General features: G+C 45.1%; 1 protein-coding gene across 1 annotated transcript in view; it reads left to right on the forward strand.

Moving 5' to 3' along the window:
• Nucleotides 1-20061, forward strand: part of XPOT (exportin for tRNA) — a 710192-nt gene that overhangs the window by 622359 nt on the left and 67772 nt on the right. The window contains exon 23 of the mRNA XM_069229126.1: nucleotides 3454-3525. Coding sequence (XP_069085227.1) covers nucleotides 3454-3525 — 72 coding nt within the window. The remainder of the gene's footprint in view (nucleotides 1-3453; nucleotides 3526-20061) is intronic.

A 20061-nucleotide genomic window follows, 5' to 3' on the forward strand; every position in this document is an offset into this window, starting at 1 on the left:
GACGCTCTTTTTTTATAGAGCTGTTCTGGACACAGTGCAGTTTTGGGCCTTTCCTCTAGAGCAGAGAGTCCAGGATATTCAGGCTGTGATACCGATGTTTCAGCCTGCATCCTGGGTTTTGGTGAGACTGACTTTGAGACTGCTGAGCCTCCTGCATCCTGCTGGTGAACCATGCCAGATGGCACATGCAGGGTGTGCAGTGGGACCTGAAGTTTCAGTGGGCACAGCATCAGGGAAATCTGCGTCACTTGAGGATGGGGCAGCCATCTGGGAGAGATGGAGATCAGAGGACTCTGGTCTCCAGCGGAATCCAGACTCCACATCAACATGTTGGAGATCCAGGTGATCCGACTAGCATTCAAGGCATTCCCTCTGTCAAGGGAAAGTTGGTGCAGGTGTTTACAGACAACACCACCGCCATGTGGTACTGCCACATGTAGGGCACGGTGGGGTCGTGGACCCTTTGTCAAGAGGCCCTGCTTCTTTGACATGGCTCGAACAATAGGGCTTAACCCTGGTGGTTTACCACCTGGCAGGTTCTCTGAACAACAGGTCAGAGGAACGCAGCTGTCGATGCCTAGTGGATCATGAGTGGCATCTCCATTCGGAGATGATGCAAGGTCTCTTTCAGCATTGGGGATAGCCTTGGTTAGATCTATTCATCTCTGAAGAGAATGCACAATGTTAGCAGTATTGCGCTTTGGAGTTTCCAAGATGGCAAGAGCTCAGGCTTTTTATATGCCTATCTGTCCATACCACTCCTGTCCAGAATTCTAAAGAAGATCGTGGCCAAGTAATTTGTGTGGCTCAAAGACTGGACACACAGAGTCTGGTATACTGAGCTTCTGAAAATGAGCATCAATCCTCCAACAGGCTGCCCCTTCGGGAGGAGCTTCTGTTGCAGCAGCAGGGAAGGGTTCTCCACCCGAACCTGTCAACTCTGCGCTTTCATGCGTGGAGATTGAGCAGCAAAAGTTGATAGCTTTCGACCTTCCTCCCGAAGTCTGTAATGTTATCTTGGCAGCCAGGTGTTCCTCCACAAAAATGGCATACGCCTGCCATTGGCAAAGAGTTGTAAAATATTGTACAGAGCAGCAGAAAGAGGATCTGTAGACATCTCTTTCTGCTATGCTTCTTTTCATTCTTCTGCTTGCCCAGCAGGGTTCCACTCTGGGCACTCTGAAGGGTCATCTGTCTGCTCTGTCTGCCTTTCTGCCTTTCTGCGGCCGCCTTCCCAACCCTCTCTGTTTAAGTCCCCTGTTGTAAATGGATTTCTAAAACGGCTTGTACATGTTCCCCCTATGCCCCAGTGAGATTTTAATCTGGTTTTCACTTACCTCATGTGCGCTTCCTTAGAGCCACTGCACAATTGTCCCTCTCCGGCCACTTACTATCAAGACAGCCTTCTTAGTGGCAATAACATCTGCCCGGAGGGTGAGATAGATACAGGCCTTGTCATCCAGGCCCCAGTGTCTCACAATGTTTCCAGACAAGGTAGTGCTGTGCATCCGTACCTCTTTTGGTGCCAGTTTGACCCACATTTCATGTGGGTCAAACTGTCACCCTGCCAACCTTCTTTGCTCCCCCACATCTCTCTAAGGAAAAGTAACAACTCAACTGGCTGGACCCAAAAATAGCATTTTTGTTCTATCTTGACCACACAGAAGAGTTCCGGGTGGACGACCAACTCTTTGTGGGGTATGTGGGAATCAAAGAAGGGTCAGGCAGTACAGAAACTGAAAATTTCACACTAGGTCATTCTCTGTATTAAGATCTGTTATGCCCTGGCTAAGAAGCAGCCTTTCTAGGGCTTGCGGGCCCATTCCACCAGGGTAAAAGCTGTGCCCACAGCGTTACCTTGTGGAGTCCCAGTACTGGACATCTGCCATGCAGCACTGTGGGCATACCTGCACACATTTGCCAAACACTAGTGCCTGGACAGTCAGGTCTGCAGGGACAGGCATTTCACCCAATTGGTCCTACAGAACTTGCTAGTCTGAAAACATTTGTCCGCAACCCACCGCCAGGAGGATATGGCTTGGGTATCTAATCAAAGGTAAGGAATCTGCAGCTAGAAGTCTCTATCAGATGAACAAGTTACTTAACTTCAGTAACGCATTACCTGATAGAGACTATCTAGCTGCTGAGTCCTTACACCCACCCATGCCTTCCCACTCTGCGGACTTGTTTACTAGGGTTAGGGTGATCCCTTTATCTAGCAACAGATTCCTTAGCTTAGAATTCTCCCCTAGGCATCAGACTGGATCTGGAAACTTTTCATCAGCAGTACCTCTGCCTATAGGTAGAGGGCGTCATGTGACTCCATAGTGACGTCATCCCCAGATATGAGTCCATAGAGTCTCTTCCCCACTTTCGCTGACGTCTGTGTCTCTACCAGATAAGGCAAGATAAGTACCTAGTTTGGACACACATATGCACCACTTCTTGTCATGGCTCTTAGTTTCTGGCGGGGAAAGTTGTGATTAAAGTAACTGACGCCTGGGTGGCGTCTATATAGGTGACTGCAACGTCACTTCCGGCTCCAACCACGCCACGCGGAGTTGAATGGAGCGAACCAATGGTGCGGGCTGGGATATTGCTCATGCAAAGGTTTCCGGATCCAGTCTGACGCCTGGGGGGAAATCAAATGTAAGGAATCTGCAGCTAGATAGTCTGTAACAGATAATGCGTTACCGAAGGTAAGTAACTTGTTCTTTTTGTAAGGATCAGGCTCCTTCAGTCTCTTTTAAAGCCTTCAAGATAGTTTTCCACGAGAACAAAGTCCTTCTTTTATCCAAGAGGTCTTAAGAACAAGCTTCTTTTGAAAGTCAGACCATCTCTTCATTATATTGTGTCTTTACCTCAGGCAGTAAGGTGGCAAACACTATTTTGCCTTGTGAATAATCTCCTATATAATATATCAGTAGGTTGGCAGATGCATGCACCTATCAGAGAAGGCAGCTCTACAGGCTCATCTTCATGCCTATCCAAGCAGCATTTCCTTGATGCATCCTTTTGGCAAGAAGCCCTTTACAATTCTGTTGCTTGAAGCATTGAGTGTTAGTTGGTGGCCACCTCCCAGTGTTTTAGTGCAACAATGGTTTCCCTGCAGCCTCTACATGATAGTTCTAGTACTCTTGCTGTTCTTAATTTCCTGGAGGTTAGCTCCAGAAAGGGCCAAGAGTTCCTAAAGAGGTTTGGCAGTAGAACCAGTGTTGCCCTGGTGATCCAGCATGCCTGTAACTATGGGGAAATGTTGGTTGTGTGTACATTATGAAATGCTCAAATGTTGTGTCAGAAATGACTATTTTATGTAGGATTTGCAGTTCATAACCTGTTTGTACACCTCTGAAACAGAAATGAAAACTTAAGTTGCAATTTATAGGTGCAGTCATGTTTCTTTCGAAAAAGGAATACTTCCTCTTTGAAAATATTGATGTTTGTTTTTGTTAGGGACTTGAATGTATTCAGTATCTTCAGCAAGAATACCTGCCTTCGCTGCATGTAGCTCTTGACATTATTCTGGTAAGTTTATGTTCCCATTTTCCAGTCTAGGTTTAACAGTCCACTTGTGTTGATGCCCTTACTGCTTAAAAAAAAACTATTTCTTCACCATATTTAATAAGTATACTTAATTACAAATCCCTACCATTACTAAATCTTCAGAATTATGCAAGTATTATGTCTCAAGTTTTAACTTAAATGGCATTTCCAGGTTGACAGACCAGTTTGGTGAATGCACTTCTTGGTGATATATTTTGTTTTCTAAAGGTTTGTCTTTCCAGTTTTCCGTATGTTTGTCTGCGACTCCTCATATCAGCCACCTGAACCAGACCCACCCACACCTGTCTTGCTTCCCTTCACCTCATACACCCCCACATTTCCATTATCTAAATTGTTTTATGTTGTTTGGGGATGGTTCATTTTTGTTTCATCAAAGTCCTTCTTGGTTTTTTGTTGGGGCTGTTTGGGGGCTTTTTAAGACCGCCTCACTTAAAGCCACCTTGGTGTCCCTTGCCGTAGTGTCCTCACATTTTAAGCCCTTGCTTATTTCTTTCCCTTCACACCCACCGGGTTTGCTTCCTGACCCTTTCTCCTTCATTCTCGTGGTTATTACATATTTAACTTTTGCTGACTGTTAATAGCATTTTTAACGTCCTCCTTTACTCTTCCTCCTATGCCCCTCCCAAACCCTTTCCCCTTCAATCTTCTACTTCTCCCTCCCACTCCTTCACACCTTTGCTATTATCTGGTTGTGGTCGAACTAAAAAATAAAAGCTACTGCTGACATTTTGTTTTTCTAATAAAGAAAAGTTACTTTTCAGCATCTTTATTCTTTGAAATTGTCTGAACTTTTTTTCAGTTTTTTAATTAACAAGTGGGTTCTGCAGATTGTCCAGTTGCCCTATGCCTTACCATTTCTGACTGCCCAGTCGCTCATTCCCCCAGCCTCAGAATGGCTGACTGAGATCATCTGTCCCCTTTGCAGCAGGAAGTGCAAACCCTTCTGGCCAAAGGAGCCATAGAGAGGGTGGCGGCATCAGAAGTATGCTGTAATTGCTATTTCTACTACTTCTGGTGCCAAGAAAGGGCTGAGGTATTTGTCCTATTTTACATCGTTGTTCCCTGAATGCCTTCCTACAGAGAACAAATGAAAGGTTCTCACCTTGGCCCAAGTCTTGTTAGCTCTCAATCCCGAAGGTGGGATGGTAGCATTAGACCTACAGAATGCTTATTTCCACATACAAGTCCCACAGGCACTGCAGGTAGTTCACGATGGGCCAGGAGCATTTCCGGTTTGCTGTGCTCCCCTTTGGCCTTACCAGTGCCCTTGAAGTGTCACAAATTGATGTTGGTGGTTGCATCACATCTTCAGAGGTTAAGGGGTCCCTGTCTTTCCCTACCCCGACAACTGGCTGCTGAAGGCGGGCTCGCCACAGTCAGTCATCACCCACTTTCAGACTCTGGTGAACCTCCTTATATGCTTGGGGTTCACTATCAACATGCCAGAGTCACACCTGACTCCTTCACAGAAGCTCCCTTTCATTAGACACATTCTGGACATGGTGCAGTCTAGCACCTTTCCCTGGCAGATGAGAGTCCAGGACATTTGGGCTGTGATCCTGATGTTTCAGCCTCTGTCGTGGATTTCAGTGAGGATAACTCTGAGGCCAAGCTTTCTAAAGTGTTGCTTTTTGCATTGTTCGTAGTCCAGCAAGGTTTTTCTTTGGGCACAGTTAAAGGGTATTTGTCAGCTCTTTCTGAGGATAGTTTTGAAAGGTTTACAATAAATGCTTCCTCCTTCTCCATTACTTATGCCCTAGTGGGACCTAAATTTGGTTCTTATGTTCCTTATGTGTGCTCCCTTTGAACCTAGGGTCAGCTATCCTCCATGGCTTCTAACCCTCAATCCAGCCTGTCTCATCTCCATAACATAGGCACCGTGGGTGAGCGAGCTGCACGCCCTCTGTCAACCTGCCACACACCATGTTCTGTCAGGATGAACTGGTTTTGAGACCTCAAGCCACGGTTCTTCCCAAAGTGGTAACTCCTTTTTATGCCTGGCAAACAATCACCCTTCTAATGTTCTTCACTCCACCTTACGCCTCTAAGGAGACGGAGAGACATCATGAGTTGGAACCCAAAAACAGCCCTTCGTTTTTACATTGATTGCACCAGAGATGATTGGCTGGGAGATCAGCTTTTTATTAGTTTTGCAGGAGCGAAAAGGGCAAGGCAGTGCAGAAGAGGACCATCTCTCATTGGATCGTACTCTGCATAAAAATCTGCGAGGCTTGAAAAACAGCCTCAGGAAGGGCATGTGCTCATTCCACCAGAGCCAAGGGTGCTACCACTGCGTTGGCATGCAGACTACCTGTTCTGGGCATTTGCCAGGCTGCAACGTAGACGTAATTCCATAAGTTTATAAAGCATTACAGTCAGGACACCTGGGTCTGTCAAGATGGGCATTTTGCCCACTTGGTCCTGCAGAACTTTTTTGGTTTGAGCCAGTTCACAGATCCACCTCCGGGATGGTACTGTTTTGGTATATATTCATACGGTGTGGAATCTGAGGCTAGAAGTCTCTATCAGAAGAACAAGTACCTTGGGTAATGTGTTTCCTAGTATGGATTCTATCTAACAGCAGATTCCTCACCGGCCATCCCATCTTCCACTAAAAGGGTCCTACTTAGAGATCTGCACACTGGTCCAAGTCAGTCTGTGATTGGGCTCGAGTCTGAGGGTGTGGACAGCTCAGAAAGCAACTAACATTGGTGACATGGGTGGCACCTATATACTACTCTGCAATTCAATTAGAGAGCAGAATGACATCACTGCAGAGCCGTGCAGCGCCACCTACCAGCACAACGGGGTACTGGAGAAGATTTTCCAGATCCAGTCTCATGCCTGGGGAAACTTTCACAATGTGAGGATGCTGCAGTTAGAAATTCTCTACCAGAAAATGCATTACTCAAAGTAACTTGTTCTTTAATGCAACTCATTCGCTGTCCTGTTGATGTCATCAAATCGAGGATTGTGCTGCTGTTAGGTCCTACTGCTTATACTGCTAGGGTCATTTGTCTCATCAGTTATTGATAGTTAGATTTGTTGGTAGCTGTCTTTTCCGTTTAACGGTATGACACTTGAGTGTTACTGTAGGCATAATGAGTTGAATGGAGGTGCCAGACTTGGGGAGAACTTCATATCCTATCACTGTAGCATGCCCATCCAACTTCCAGATGAATGATTTTCTTCAGATGTAATTGGTAGATTAATTGTGCAGATGAAGGGCATCGATGTTGAAGAGTACAAAAAGATTTTGGTTACCTGTGGTTCAGCAAGGTTCCCAATGTGTCCCTGAGTACCTGAAGAGGAGGGTTCCCAGACTTCGGTAGTCAACATCTATGATTTATTTTTATTTTTATTTGAAGTCCGAACTATTGAGTTTTACTTGTTTAGAAATTAATACAAACCAGTGCCACACAAGGGTAGCTGCACCTTCCCATTATTGTGAAAAGAAGCCTTGCAGACTCACACTAGTGGTAGAAATTCTTGTATTTAAATGGAGAAGGCTGGCAGTGAATCCTGCGTTGACAATGGATTAGATTTTCTGTACTCATTCTACAGCTGAGCCAGAAGAGATTTCCAGCTATCCTATACCTAGGCAATCCATACAGAGACCGCAGATGTTTTGAACTAGTACTTTTGTAGCATGTATCCTTCCACATGCTTTGCATTATTCTGCCATTTAGTGGTTGGGCCGGAATTGTCTTTCTTCCTTCCTCTGTTTTTTTAAAGTTTTTTTGGTTTATTTTGGTTTATTTTTTGGGCATCATCGATCACCGTTTGGTGGTATGCCCATCCCATGTATGACGTCAGATGCCTCCCCGGATGTGCATAATGTCCATCTTCAGATACTTTTCTCCGCTGGTGGGTCTGGAAGCAGCGGAGGAGCTCTGAAAGGTTTTCGAGAAATATCAAGTTTTTTCAAGAAAATCTACAGAGCTGCCGAAAACAGCAAAGAGGATGACGAGAAAGAATAGGTCTCTTCTCTCCTTGTTTTTCCAACAAGGGATCTCTCCAGAGCCAACCACATGGTCTGAGAATGAGGGCAAGTAAGGGACATGGAAAATACTCCCTTTTAAAGTTAGCTCCAACTGTCACCACAAGTTTGTGCACAGAGACTCCCACAAGGTCTGTAATCTCTGTCTCCCGAAGGACTATCCAAACGAGGACTGTGAGGGCTGCGCCACATTTGTGCCAAAGACCTTGAAGGCATGTCGAAGGCAAAGCCTGCAACACCACACAATGGCCACCCAAAGACCACAGGTATTGTTAAAGGACATAGGCAGCATTGCTCAGAACAATGCACGGTCCACTAGATAACCTCCGGTCTAAATGGGTGTCTCATCTGGACAGGACCCTCACTGACACAGAGTGGAAAAAGGTGTTAACTTACACTCCCACAGGATACAGAAATACACAACTGAAGTATATCCAATATACCTATACCCATAGGACCTATCTTACCCCAAGTTGAAGCAAGCTTATTTATGGTGGGGATGTGGTGAACTGTCCTTGGTGTGGACTGCAGGATGCAGACTTCAGCCGTATGACCTGGGGATGTCAGACTCTTCAAGAGTTTTGGGATGGGGTCATACACAAACTTAATCAGGTACTACATAGAAGCCTTGAAAACTCCATGACAACCTGCTTGTTGGGATTGTACAGCAGGCCCACTCCAGGAAGGTTAGTAACAGGTTTGTGGACCTGGCCTTGATCTGGGCTAAACTCTGAATATCTTTAACTTGGAAGCAGAGTAGAGATCCAAACCTCACCACGTGGGATAGAGATGTAACAAGCTGGGCCAGAGCGAAGAGAGAACTCAGGGGAGGAAGGAGAGTAAAGGGATCAGACACAAGCCGATAGCCCCTCAGTCTGAAGTAATAGATAAGTGGGAAACATTGGGTTCGGTGGCACCTCAGAGAAGGAAGACGGGGCCAGGGTGTGAAAGGCGCAGAGTTAATGTACCCACCAGGGACATAGATGCCAGTTGGATTGGGTGCCTGGTGTCCACATGGGTGTCCTTCCTCTCCCCCTCCCCCCGACACCCCCATACGGCTGCTATAATCAGTATTATATAGTTGACATTATGTGCCTAGACATGGATACCTATGACGTCTAGTTGTGCCTCCACCACGGGTCATTTTCCAGTTCTCAGTTCTTGACTTTTACGTTTGCTTAGTTCCATACACCGGACACAACTAATCTAAATGAGACCACAACATGGAATATTCTCACAGTGGGTAGTAGTATCCCAACCCTTTCCAGACCATAGAAACCAAAAAGCCAACCTGAAAGAAAAAAAAGGGAAAAAAGTATACCCATTATACATCTGATACTCAAGATATATAATGAGGGACAGCAACACTAAACTTGCTGTAGAGGACTCTATACTGTATTTGTGCCTCGAAATGAGACATATATATGCGTGTATCATAAGTACTCTTGTGATGGTTGGAAAATGTGTGGTACAATTGAAATGTAATTGATGAACGGTAACATTGAGGAAGTCGAAACTGCACACGGCGTCGGACAGTGAAACATATGCTACAGACGCCGAGAGGAAACAGGTGGAGAAGAAAGTGGCGATGGACGCCGAAAGGAGGGCTCAAAAGGTAACAAAGCCACCTAAAGGCACCAAATATTATAAGTCCTCTGACAGAAAGCCGAAAAAGGCATCCTTGGAGCTAAAAAAGTTGACCGTAGGTCAGCCAAAAACCAACGAGGCCCACGGATCCTGAGCGGGGGGATACCAAAACAGCCAAGACACCGTTGAAACCCTTGACGTTACCACCAGCACAAGAGGTCAACAGACCCATCGAAGGAAAGACCTCCGCCAATGCTCAACACCGAAAAGAAGGCACAGAAAGTCGAAAAGAAAAAGAGAGACGATTGGAGGCCGAAATGGCGGAGCTCCTTGAAAGGAATAGAGATTTTGTCAACTTCTTGAGGGAATTTCGAATCCCCTTTAGGACCTCCAACGTTGAAGGCGATCAGTCTTCTTAGAACCTCCCGTAACACCAGAGCCACAGGAGAAAGAACCTGAGGGGGAGTTCTGTGACACAGAGGAGACTGGAGGGAGAAATAGGCTTTGACGAACAGTCATGGAGCAAAAAGGAAACAGATTCCCCCAGAGGAAGGGGTGGACATCTACCCCTCGAGGTCTTCAACCCCCCCCCGCTGACCTCTCCTGGTACAATTGCCTTATCAAAAGGGCTGCTGATACCTCTGGTGTAAAACTGGAGGAGGCGAGGGGAGACTCTTGCGTCCTTCTTGAAACTTTAATAACTGCTCAAAGGGGGAACCAGTACCTACTAATGCTACCAGAGCATCCTGGACCATGAAAAGTGGTGTTCAGAGAACCTGCCACTGTAAAAGCAGTTACGCCAAGAGTTCCTCAAGGCCCAAAATATATACAGGGGAATGCACTAGCACACTTCATAATTGTCTCCACAGCAAGAAGGCTCAGCAATGCTCCCACATCAACTGGGCCTCCACCCAAAAGGAGAGCAAACGATTACACATGGTGGGATGGAAGATGGAGAGGGAGGCTGGCGAATTGCTAACTCAAACACACTGCAATATCAATACGGTCATCAGCAGTGTGATAAAATTGGGGCCCTCATACACACCTTCCTGAAGACTACAAGAAGAGGGACAAAGCAATCATACAGGAGGGACGAAATATAGCAAATATGTGCCTGAAGTCAACCCTGAATGCAGTGGATACTGCCAGTAGGCACGTGTACCAAATCCATGCTAAGAAGGCATGCCTGGCTAAGAGTGTCAGAGTTTAAACTGGAGGTGCAGGCATCCATAATTAACATGCCATCCACAGGAAATACCCTGTTCTGCAAAGCCGTTAATGAGTCTTTCCAACAAACAAAGAAGGACAGCAAAACAGCCAAGGCCATGGGAGCCGTACAGTTCAGGGGCTCATTTAAAAGGGAAGGCAGCACACACAAAGTCCAACAAGCAGAACACTATTTCCACAGGGCCAGCAGCAACATCAGGCTCAAGGCAGCTCCCATCAGGCCACACAACAATCAACGTATCAACAATGGCAACACCCTTTCGAGCGAGAGGAAAAGGCCAATCCCCACGAGAGGAAGAACATCAAGTAAGTTAACAGCAGTGGGAGACAGAATAAGACATTTCCCAGGAGAGTTGTAAGAAATAACATCAGGAAATTGGATCTTAAACGTGATCTTAAATGTGATACATCACTGATACTGCATAGAATTAACCAAGAAACCACCTCAAAAACTGCCAAAACCAAAGACATTTCGAGGAGAGGAACACAGACAATTAAGAGAGGAACTAAAAGCGCTCTTACAAAAAAAACCTCTATCGAGAGAGTACCTCCAAGGGAAAGAAACAAGGGAAATTATTCTCCTTACATTCTGGTTCCAAAGCAAGACCTAAATCTGAGACCAATGCTAGACTTCAGGTTTCTAAACAAATTAATTTGCACTCAACATTTCAAAATGGCAACACTCCAAGGAGTCATTCCACTTCTGAGACAAGTAGACTACATGGCTACCCTAGATCTCAAAGATACCCGCCTTCACATCCCGGGAACACACAGGAAGTACTTCAGATTTGTATTAGACAGAGTGCACTACCAGCTCACAGCGCTACAATTTGGCATAAAGTCAGATCTACGTGTCTTTACAAAGTGCCTTGCTGCATTACACACTTATCTAGGAAGGGAAGGGATACCCATACCTAGACGACTAGCAAGGACAAGACAGAAATGTCAAAGAGACATTCAAACAGTAATCACAACTCTAGAATGGCTGGGTTTTTCCATAAACCACAAGAAATGGTCACCTCAACTGGAACAGGAAAAAGTGTTCTTGGGAACGACCCTAAACAAGGGGTGGGGTGCACACTCTGGGAACTTGAAAATACAGGGTCAATGGAACAACACAAATGTGTTGAAACACATCAAGGGCCAGATGTAAGAAGGCTCTTGCGCCTCGCAAACGGCGAAAAATTCCGTTTGCGATGCGCAAAAGCCCTTATGCAATGCTGAAACACATTTTGCGAGTCGGTACTGACTCGCAAAATGTGTTTCAGACTCGCAAATAGGAAGGGGTGTTCCCTACCTATTTGCGAGTAGCACCGCGATGTAGAGTTGATTTGTGACCGCGAAAGGGGTCGCAAATCAACTCGCAGTTGCCATCCACTTGAAGTGGATGGTAACTCATTCGCAAACGGGAAGGGGTCGCCATGGGACCCCTTCCCCTTTGTGAATGCTCACAATAATATTTTTTGAGAGCAGGCAGTGGTCCTATGGACCACTGCCTACTCTGAAAAAAAACGAAACAAAAAGGTTTTGGTATTTTTTCTATTTGCAGCCCATTTTCCTTTAAGGAAAACGGGCTGCAAAGAGAAAAAAAAAACTGCTTTATTGAAAAGCAGTCACGGACATGGAGGTCTGCTGTCTCCAGCAGGCCACCATCCCCGTGAGTGCCTAGACTCGCTATGGGGTCGCAAACTGCGACCCACCTCATAAATATTTACGAGGTGGGTCTTTGCGACCCCATAGCGAGTCGCAGAAGGTGTCTGAGACACCTTTCTGCATAACATTTTGCTAGGTGCAAATTGCAAGTCGCTGGGACTCGCAAGTTGCACCTCGCAAAATGTTTTCTACCTACATCTGGCCCCAAATTCCTAAGGAGGAAGACAGTTTTTTTTTAGCCCTGAAGGCTTTCCAAACACACATGTGCTAATACCAACAGACAATACAACAACCATGTTCGACCTGAACAAACAGTGAGGCACAAAGTCATACACATTGATCAAACTAGTGCAAGGGATATGGCAATGGACAATTTCAAAGAGGATCAGTCTCTTCACCGTCCATCTCCCAGGGAAGGAAAACTCAAAAGCGGACAGACTAAGCTGACAGGAAAACAGCTCACACAAATGGGAGTTGAACCAAGAAACACTGGAGAGGATAATCAAGGTCTGGGGAAGACTGACAATAGATCTGTTCTCAACAGCAGAAAACACAAAATGCCAAAACTTTGCCTCCAGGTTTCCACACCACCAGTCAGAAGAGAATGCCCTTTGACTAAACTGGTCAGGGAGATTTGCTTATGCTTTTTCACAGATCCTCTTAATACACAAGGCACTGGAAAAAGTCAGAAAACCAGTGACAAATCTTATCCTTATACCCCCTCAATGGGCCGGACAGACCTGGTACTTGGAACTACTCGAGTTGTCCAAGGATCAAATGATCAAGATCAGACCAGAGAAGGGCCTGCTAACAATGCAGAAGGAGAAAGTGTATCACCTGGAACCAGCAACACTCAGCCAAGCGACATGCCACCTGAATACATAGAGATCGGACATTTACACCTAATGCCTAGAACAATGGAAATCCTTAGGGAAGCAAGAAAACCTACCTCAAGAACTTGTTACACAGCATAGTTTTAAAGATACATCTACTGGTGCACGGACAAGAGAATGGAAACACAAAACTGGAGACAGTACTAAGATATCTCACTCATCTATTAACAGTGGCTTAACCTATTCATCATTAAAGGTACAACTGGCAGCCATAGTCCCATATACCAGGGGAGCTTGTGTGATAGTTTCTTCACATCACCAGTAGTGAGGAGGTTTTTAGAGGATTCAAGGGAATTGCTCCACCAAGATCAGTTCCAGAACCAATGTGGAACTTAAACACAGTATCAACTCAATTAATGAAGAAAAAAAAGTTTAAACCTATGCACAAGACCAATCTCAAATCACTCACACTCAAAACTGCATTCCTAATCGCTATCACTTCACTGCAGAGAGTGAGCAAACTGCATGCACTCACAATACAGGAACCATACCTACAAAAACACAAGGACAAAGTGGCTCTCAGGACCAATGCCGAGGTAGCCAGCAGTTTTCATGTTAATCAAAGAATATAGCTACCAGTATTGTTCCAGGAACCACAAATAAAAATGGAAAGAGCTGTACACACATTTTACGTAAAATCCTTAATATGATATCTGCAAGAAATTAGAGTGTTTCGCAAGGGAAATCTTTTATTTGTATCCTTTGCAAAATCAACCAAGGGGTTGCCAATAACACAGGGAACAATCTCAAGATGGATTGTAGAAATGATACATGCATGCTATTCAGGGGCGGAGATGATGCTACTCACACTCCCCAGGGCACACTGAACAAGGAAAAAGGGTGCAACGTTTCCATTACTAACATACCCATGGAGACAATCTGTGCAGCAGTAACATGGGCAAATCCTCACACATTCACAAAACATTACTGTGTGGATGTTCAAATGAACAAGGCTGCACAAGTGGGACCAAAAGTACTACAGCACCTGTTTGCAAACTCTGCCTCATTTCACCCCAACCAACCCAAGTGAGGGGATACTGCTACATAATCTAATGCAAAGCATGAGAATCTTATAAAGGAATCATGCTGCATAACGAAATGGTTACTTACCAGTAGGAGTAGCTTTGCAGCCTGAAGAGGTTTCTGGATTCACTTGCCCGCCCACCTTCCTAGAAACGGGAGATAATGCAACCAGGTCGGAAAAGGAGAGACAAAAAAAAGGAAAGTAAAGGAGGAAAGGGAAGATTCCAAGATACAGAAAAAAGAATCCGAAGGTGCCACTACGCACAGGAACATCCAGGGCGCACCGTCTGATGTACATGAGATTGGGCATACCACCAAATAGTGGTCGACGACGCCCACAATATATAAGTAAATAAGAAGTAAGAAAGACTGTTCTGGACCCAACCTCTAGATGGCGTAATAATGCAAAGCATGTGAATCCAGAAAACTCTTCAGGCTGCAAAACTACTCCGATTCATAAGTAAGCATTATGACGGGGTATGTTTGAATGCTGCTTGTGTCCTTAATGGCTGTCTGTCTTTCTGACCGTATCACACATTCAGAGCAAAAAGTTACAAACTTAAGGCGACCTTAACTTACATCAAGTCGGCTTGGCTTTATTGTATGCTCACATTTCCCTCACTGCTGTCAGCCTTGACAGTAGTGAGGGAAGTATTCATCTATTACCTTCCTTGTGGTATTGCCTTTACAGAACAACTTCCTGGAGTGCCATCAGACAGTTTTTGCAGCTCCTATCATTTATTTGATCTGCATACGGAAACATACTTTTTGACCAGGACAAATAAGAGCAGTTCACAATAGTGATTTCATCCCAATTCTTTCATTAGTTATAGGAGATTAACTCGGTCTTTTTCTTTACACACTATCTTAGTTTCCCCATTCCTGAGACATCAGAGGTAGTGTTGAAGTGGAGCAGGAAGGGACAGCATTAACAGTGCATGCCTTTTGTCATGCTGATCTAAAGCCTAAATACTAAAGAATAGCAGGGGATACGTGTGCTTCCTTTCCGAGTTTCTGACTTATTTGAGCTTTGATGCAGTAGTCGTCACCCTCTAGCTGGTGTTCTTTGTTGACTAGTCATAGCCTTTCCTGTTCAGTCTATATCTTCATTTAATATTGGCTATTTTAGACTCTATCCTGGGGATTACGTGTTCTTCCCAGAGGGATTCAGGGGGTTAGATGCCATATTTTTTCCATTATCACATGATAGTTGTAGCAGACTGGTTTCAGATCGCCCGGCATCTGAGCTGCTTAGCTTAGACATTTAGTACTGGGAAGTAAACAAACATCTTATCTATAGCAGTTCTTCTTGTAATTGTGACAAATATGGCAGCATATATTTAGCAGATACCACAAGCAAGGCTTTTCTCGTCTCTGCATGTATTTTTATCACTTTGAAGAGGTGAAATTGGGCTGTTTCAAAATGGACATCTTTGACAGCAGGCTCATTTGAAATGAGTCGTTCAGTGTAAGCCAAGACTGATAATTATTTATATACTATTTTATCTGTTAGAATGTCTTTAGTTTGGACCATTCAAGTAGAGTGGTGTGGCAGACCTTCCAGGGCAGTAGGAACCCTCAGTGAGGACGATACTAATTCAGCTTATAGATCTCTTTGTGGAGTGGAGGAGTGCTTGAGGTAGGCTGAAAGAATGTGACCGTCAGCTGTTGAAATAATCAGTACAAGGGTAGCACGCAAAGAGGTTGCATGCTCTTTTGCAGTCTGCTGGGATGTTGAATAGCCCTCCAGCTGAGGTAAACCTATGTGCCCAAGAGGGATCCAAGAAATGTGGTGCATTATTTCCATATCCCTGGCTGTACTTGGTAAAGATCTAGACTACAATGTTATTACTCAGCAGAACTTATTGAATTAGAGCATTGGCGAAGAGATGTAATAATCTACCTGCATCGTGGTGTAGGAAAGTCCCCTCTTTCTGGCATGGTTACCCCCACTTTTTGACTGATGTCAGTGTGTTTAGACCGTGTTCACTGAGGTCCTGCTATTTAGGACCCCAGTGATTGTGCTCTCTCCTCTAAATTTGGTTGTCTTGGTACTACTTACACACCACAGTTGGCATACTGGTGTACCCCTGTAAGTCTATGGTAGATGGTACTTAGGTACCCAGGGCACTAATACACTAGGGGTCCCCCACGGACTGCAGCATGTATTATGCTACCCATGGGAGCACATGCAAACTGTGTCTGCAGGCCTGCGATTTGCAGCCTGTGTGAAAAGGTGCATGCACCCTTTCACTACGGGTCACTACACCAGGCCCTTGTAAGTCACCCCTATGGTAGGCTCTTTCAGCCTAAAGGGCAGGGTGCAGGTCCCTCTGTGTGTGGGCACCCCTGCATGAGCATAGGTACCCCTACGAACTCCAATTCCCTGGACTTCGTAAGTCCAGGGAAGCCTATTTGCTCATGTACTGGCCACTGGTCACTCACTACCTGTGGTCCAGCTACATAATGGTAATTCCGAACCTGGGCATGTTTGGTATCAAACATGTCGGAATCATACCCCAATACTGATTCCAGTATTGGTGGCATGATTCCATGCACCTGGGGGTTCCTTAGAGGATCCCCCTGTTCTGCTCCTACCAGTCTTCCAGGGTCTGCAGGCAGCCTGCGCTCCTGCAGCCCCCCAGACAGAAGTCTGTCCTCCTGCTTCTTGACCAGCTCGTGCAGGGGACAGCAGAACAAAGGATTTCCTGTAGGAGCGGGGTGCAACCTCCTCTCCTTTAAAAATAGGTGTTACTGGGCTGGGGAGAGGTAGCCTGCCCACACCACCAGGTTGCTTTGAAGGGCACATTTGGTGCCTTCCGTGCATAATCTAGTTTGCATCAGTCCAAGGACCACTGTCCCTGCTCTGGCGCGAAACACACAAAGGAAAGGGGGGTGTCCAGAGCTCCTCCAGGTTGGCACTTGGTTCTGCCATCTTGAAACTAAGATGGGCAGAGGCCTCTGGGAGCATCTGACTATGTAGGCCAGGTAGCTGAAGTCAGAGACCCCTCCTGATAGGTGGTCACTCCAGCGAGTGGCCAAACCCCCTTTTTGGGTTATTTATGGACTCCCTAGAGTGTGGGTCCCCAGATTCCTCATGCAAGACTCCACCAGGACCTCTCTGCAAAGACATCTTTTGCTCCTGGCCTCCAGAACCGCTGCTGGGCAACACTTGAACCGAACAAGACTGCAACGCCTGAGAAGGCTTTTCCTTGCAACATTGTTTCTGTGGTTCCTGTCAGCAATCTGCAACATTTCCACCACTGTGCATCCTCTGGGTTGGCAAGACTTCAGCAGCACCAAAGAAGCAAGAAGGAATCTCTGTTGGAGTGAAAGAGTCACTCCCCTGCATCCGCAGGCACCTAAGGCAACAATGTTCGGCTGGTGGGATCTTCTGTCCTCCAGATTTGTGAAGATTCTCCAACATGGGTGGTGGTTCTGAGGGATCCCCTGGGTCCTCTGCCTTCTGTCCAGCATGGGAGAAGGTATGCCCTTGCCCTTGCCACTTGGACAGAATCCCTATGCACCACAACTGTTGCACCAACCAAGGCTTGTTGACTCCTGCACCAATGGCCCCAAGTAGCCCCGGCCCCCAGCATTTTACCTCTGCAAGGACAGTCTCGTCTCTGCTGCTTCAGAGACGTGGGACTCCTCTTCATGTGTGCTGACTAGCCTCACTGAGACTTATTGTGCCTGTTGCCAGTGGGTTACTTGTGGGGGCTCCGACTGCTTCTGCTGGCTCTCCTGTTTTCTGAGGGTCAGCCTGTGCTCCCCTCCAAGGGTCACGTCTCCAGGAACTTGCTGGTCCTCCAGAGCTCTGCAAAACTTCCAACAGATCCTCTTGCATTTGCTTGTGTTTGTTGGCGGCCATCCTGACCACTGACCCATCTGCAATCCGGCAACCGGCAAGGGACAGCTCGTAGCAGGGACTCCTCTGCAGCTCCTGGACTCCGCAGCTGGACTTCATGCATCACTATTGATTGACTTTTGCGTACCATTTTATTAGTATATGGTTTGTGTTCCCCTCCCCCCCCCCCCCCACCCCCCACCCCCCCAAAAAATAGGGCCCTTGCTAATTTATGCTTTTTCTTGATACTTACCTGGGTATATCTTGTGTGTGCCTGCCTCCAAAGGGAGGTATATCAATGGTAGTCTAGTTTTGTCTGCCTATAATAAAGTACCTTTTTTTTTTTTTACAACCTTGTGTGGTTCCTTTCATCTGTGATAAGTTACTGTGTGGCTACTGGCCATATTGCAAGTGCTTCACATGCCTTCTAGATAAGTCTTGGCTGCTCACCACAGCTCCCTAAAAGCACTGGGTGTGTAGACACTAACACTATCTAATAGGAGTTTGCCTGGATCCAGTATAAGGTGTAATACCAAGGTGTCCACCACACACTGGTCCAGCTTCCTACACATGGCATTCACTTGAGGCTGATAGCCTGGATATTTCATTACATATTTTAAGAAGTAAGTAAGTTTGTTCATTATTCTAGCATACGCCTTAACAATGAAAATTATACAAACAAAATCACTATAATACTTTTTTTTAAAAGATTGCATAATCCCTAGACAATACAATCAAATATACAAACCATAAAATCAATTCAGATTAATCTGTTCACCAAGTAAGTAATTTAAAATAGAGGTAAATAGTAACTTCCCCTATCTATTTAGTCATAGACTACAAATCCTGTTAGACCAGCTTGATAATTTACATAATACAATATAACTGATTATCAGTTCTAAAGGATAGTAAATGAGATAATATTGACCTGATTTTCCCTTATTCCTGAGTTTACTAGTCACAAACTAGCAGTCCAGATAGACATAGAGACTGCACGATAAATCACAGGGTTATCAGTCCTAGTACGCATGGCTAAGACATCTGCCTCACTCAATATTTTAAGCATCAAATAAAGGGACGAGCCATTTCTTATGGGCAGTCAGTGTGTTTGGACAGAATACAATAAAATGCATGATGATCGTTTCTCTAAATCCCCTGGCACATTTGCATAATTCATCATTACCCTTGGCATATTTCCATACACACGTATACTGTATATGTTTTTAGCAAATGTATACCAAGACAAAACTTTATATATAGCATACAACATATCTCAGGGTAAAGATCATCTAGGTAGGATTCAAAACCAACATGGTCTTTGTATAAGAAATCCGTGTACCCTGTACTGAATTGTTGTGGGTGTATCACCGTTTATGGCAGTGGGATCCTCATATAATTTTGAGGCAGAGCAGTTTTAGGATGCTTCAAACATGGTCCAACCAAGGCATCCTAAAAGCTTTAGGATAAGAAGCTGTCTCTTTCATGAACTTCAAGTATTTACCCACATGCCAATTCCTATGTAAACAAATCCAGTATAGTAACTGGGGCCGAGGGAATGATGTCCGAAATGGATGTAATGCCCAGTTCCAGATAAAAGGCAGTTAAGAGTGTATGTAGGCCGAAAGACAATATTGATTCTAAGAACATATTCTCAACGTTCTGAATTGTAGAAACATCTTTGTGATCCTATATTTCTGCTCCATATATTGCTGCAGAAATTGCCTTTGTTGTATTTGCATGTAGCATCGTACTCCAAGACGTGCCCCCGAATTTGGCTTATTAATACAGACAGCCGCGGCTTGCTTTAGTATAGCAGCAGCCTTTTCACTGTGTTGACTCGAAGTCAATCTAGTATCATATACCAAGATAATCATACTTATTCACCTGTTCCATGGGTTCATTATTGCCAAAAATGAGAGTTTTAGTTTTTGATACATTAATAATCAACTGCTTTCCTAGTTTTCAACAAAGCCCTTAATCAGCGTATGCATGGAGAGCTCAGTCATTGAAAAAAGGACTGCATCATCCGCAAATAATAACAACAGGTATTCTTAAATTGCAGAGTCTCAGGTTATCTAATTTGAAATTATCCAAACATGAACCTACATCATTAAAAAACAGTGGAACAAGCTAAGGAGCAAATACGCACCATTGGTGCACTCCTCTGCTAATTGGGAAAGTATCTGTATTTTCCCCTTAGGCCCATAGCAACTGTCATGTCTTTGTGTAAGCTTTGCATAGATGTTAAATACTGGCCCAGCCCCTGC

Source organism: Pleurodeles waltl, chromosome 4_1 (genome assembly GCF_031143425.1).
Source record: "Pleurodeles waltl isolate 20211129_DDA chromosome 4_1, aPleWal1.hap1.20221129, whole genome shotgun sequence".
Classification (NCBI taxonomy): domain Eukaryota; kingdom Metazoa; phylum Chordata; class Amphibia; order Caudata; family Salamandridae; genus Pleurodeles; species Pleurodeles waltl.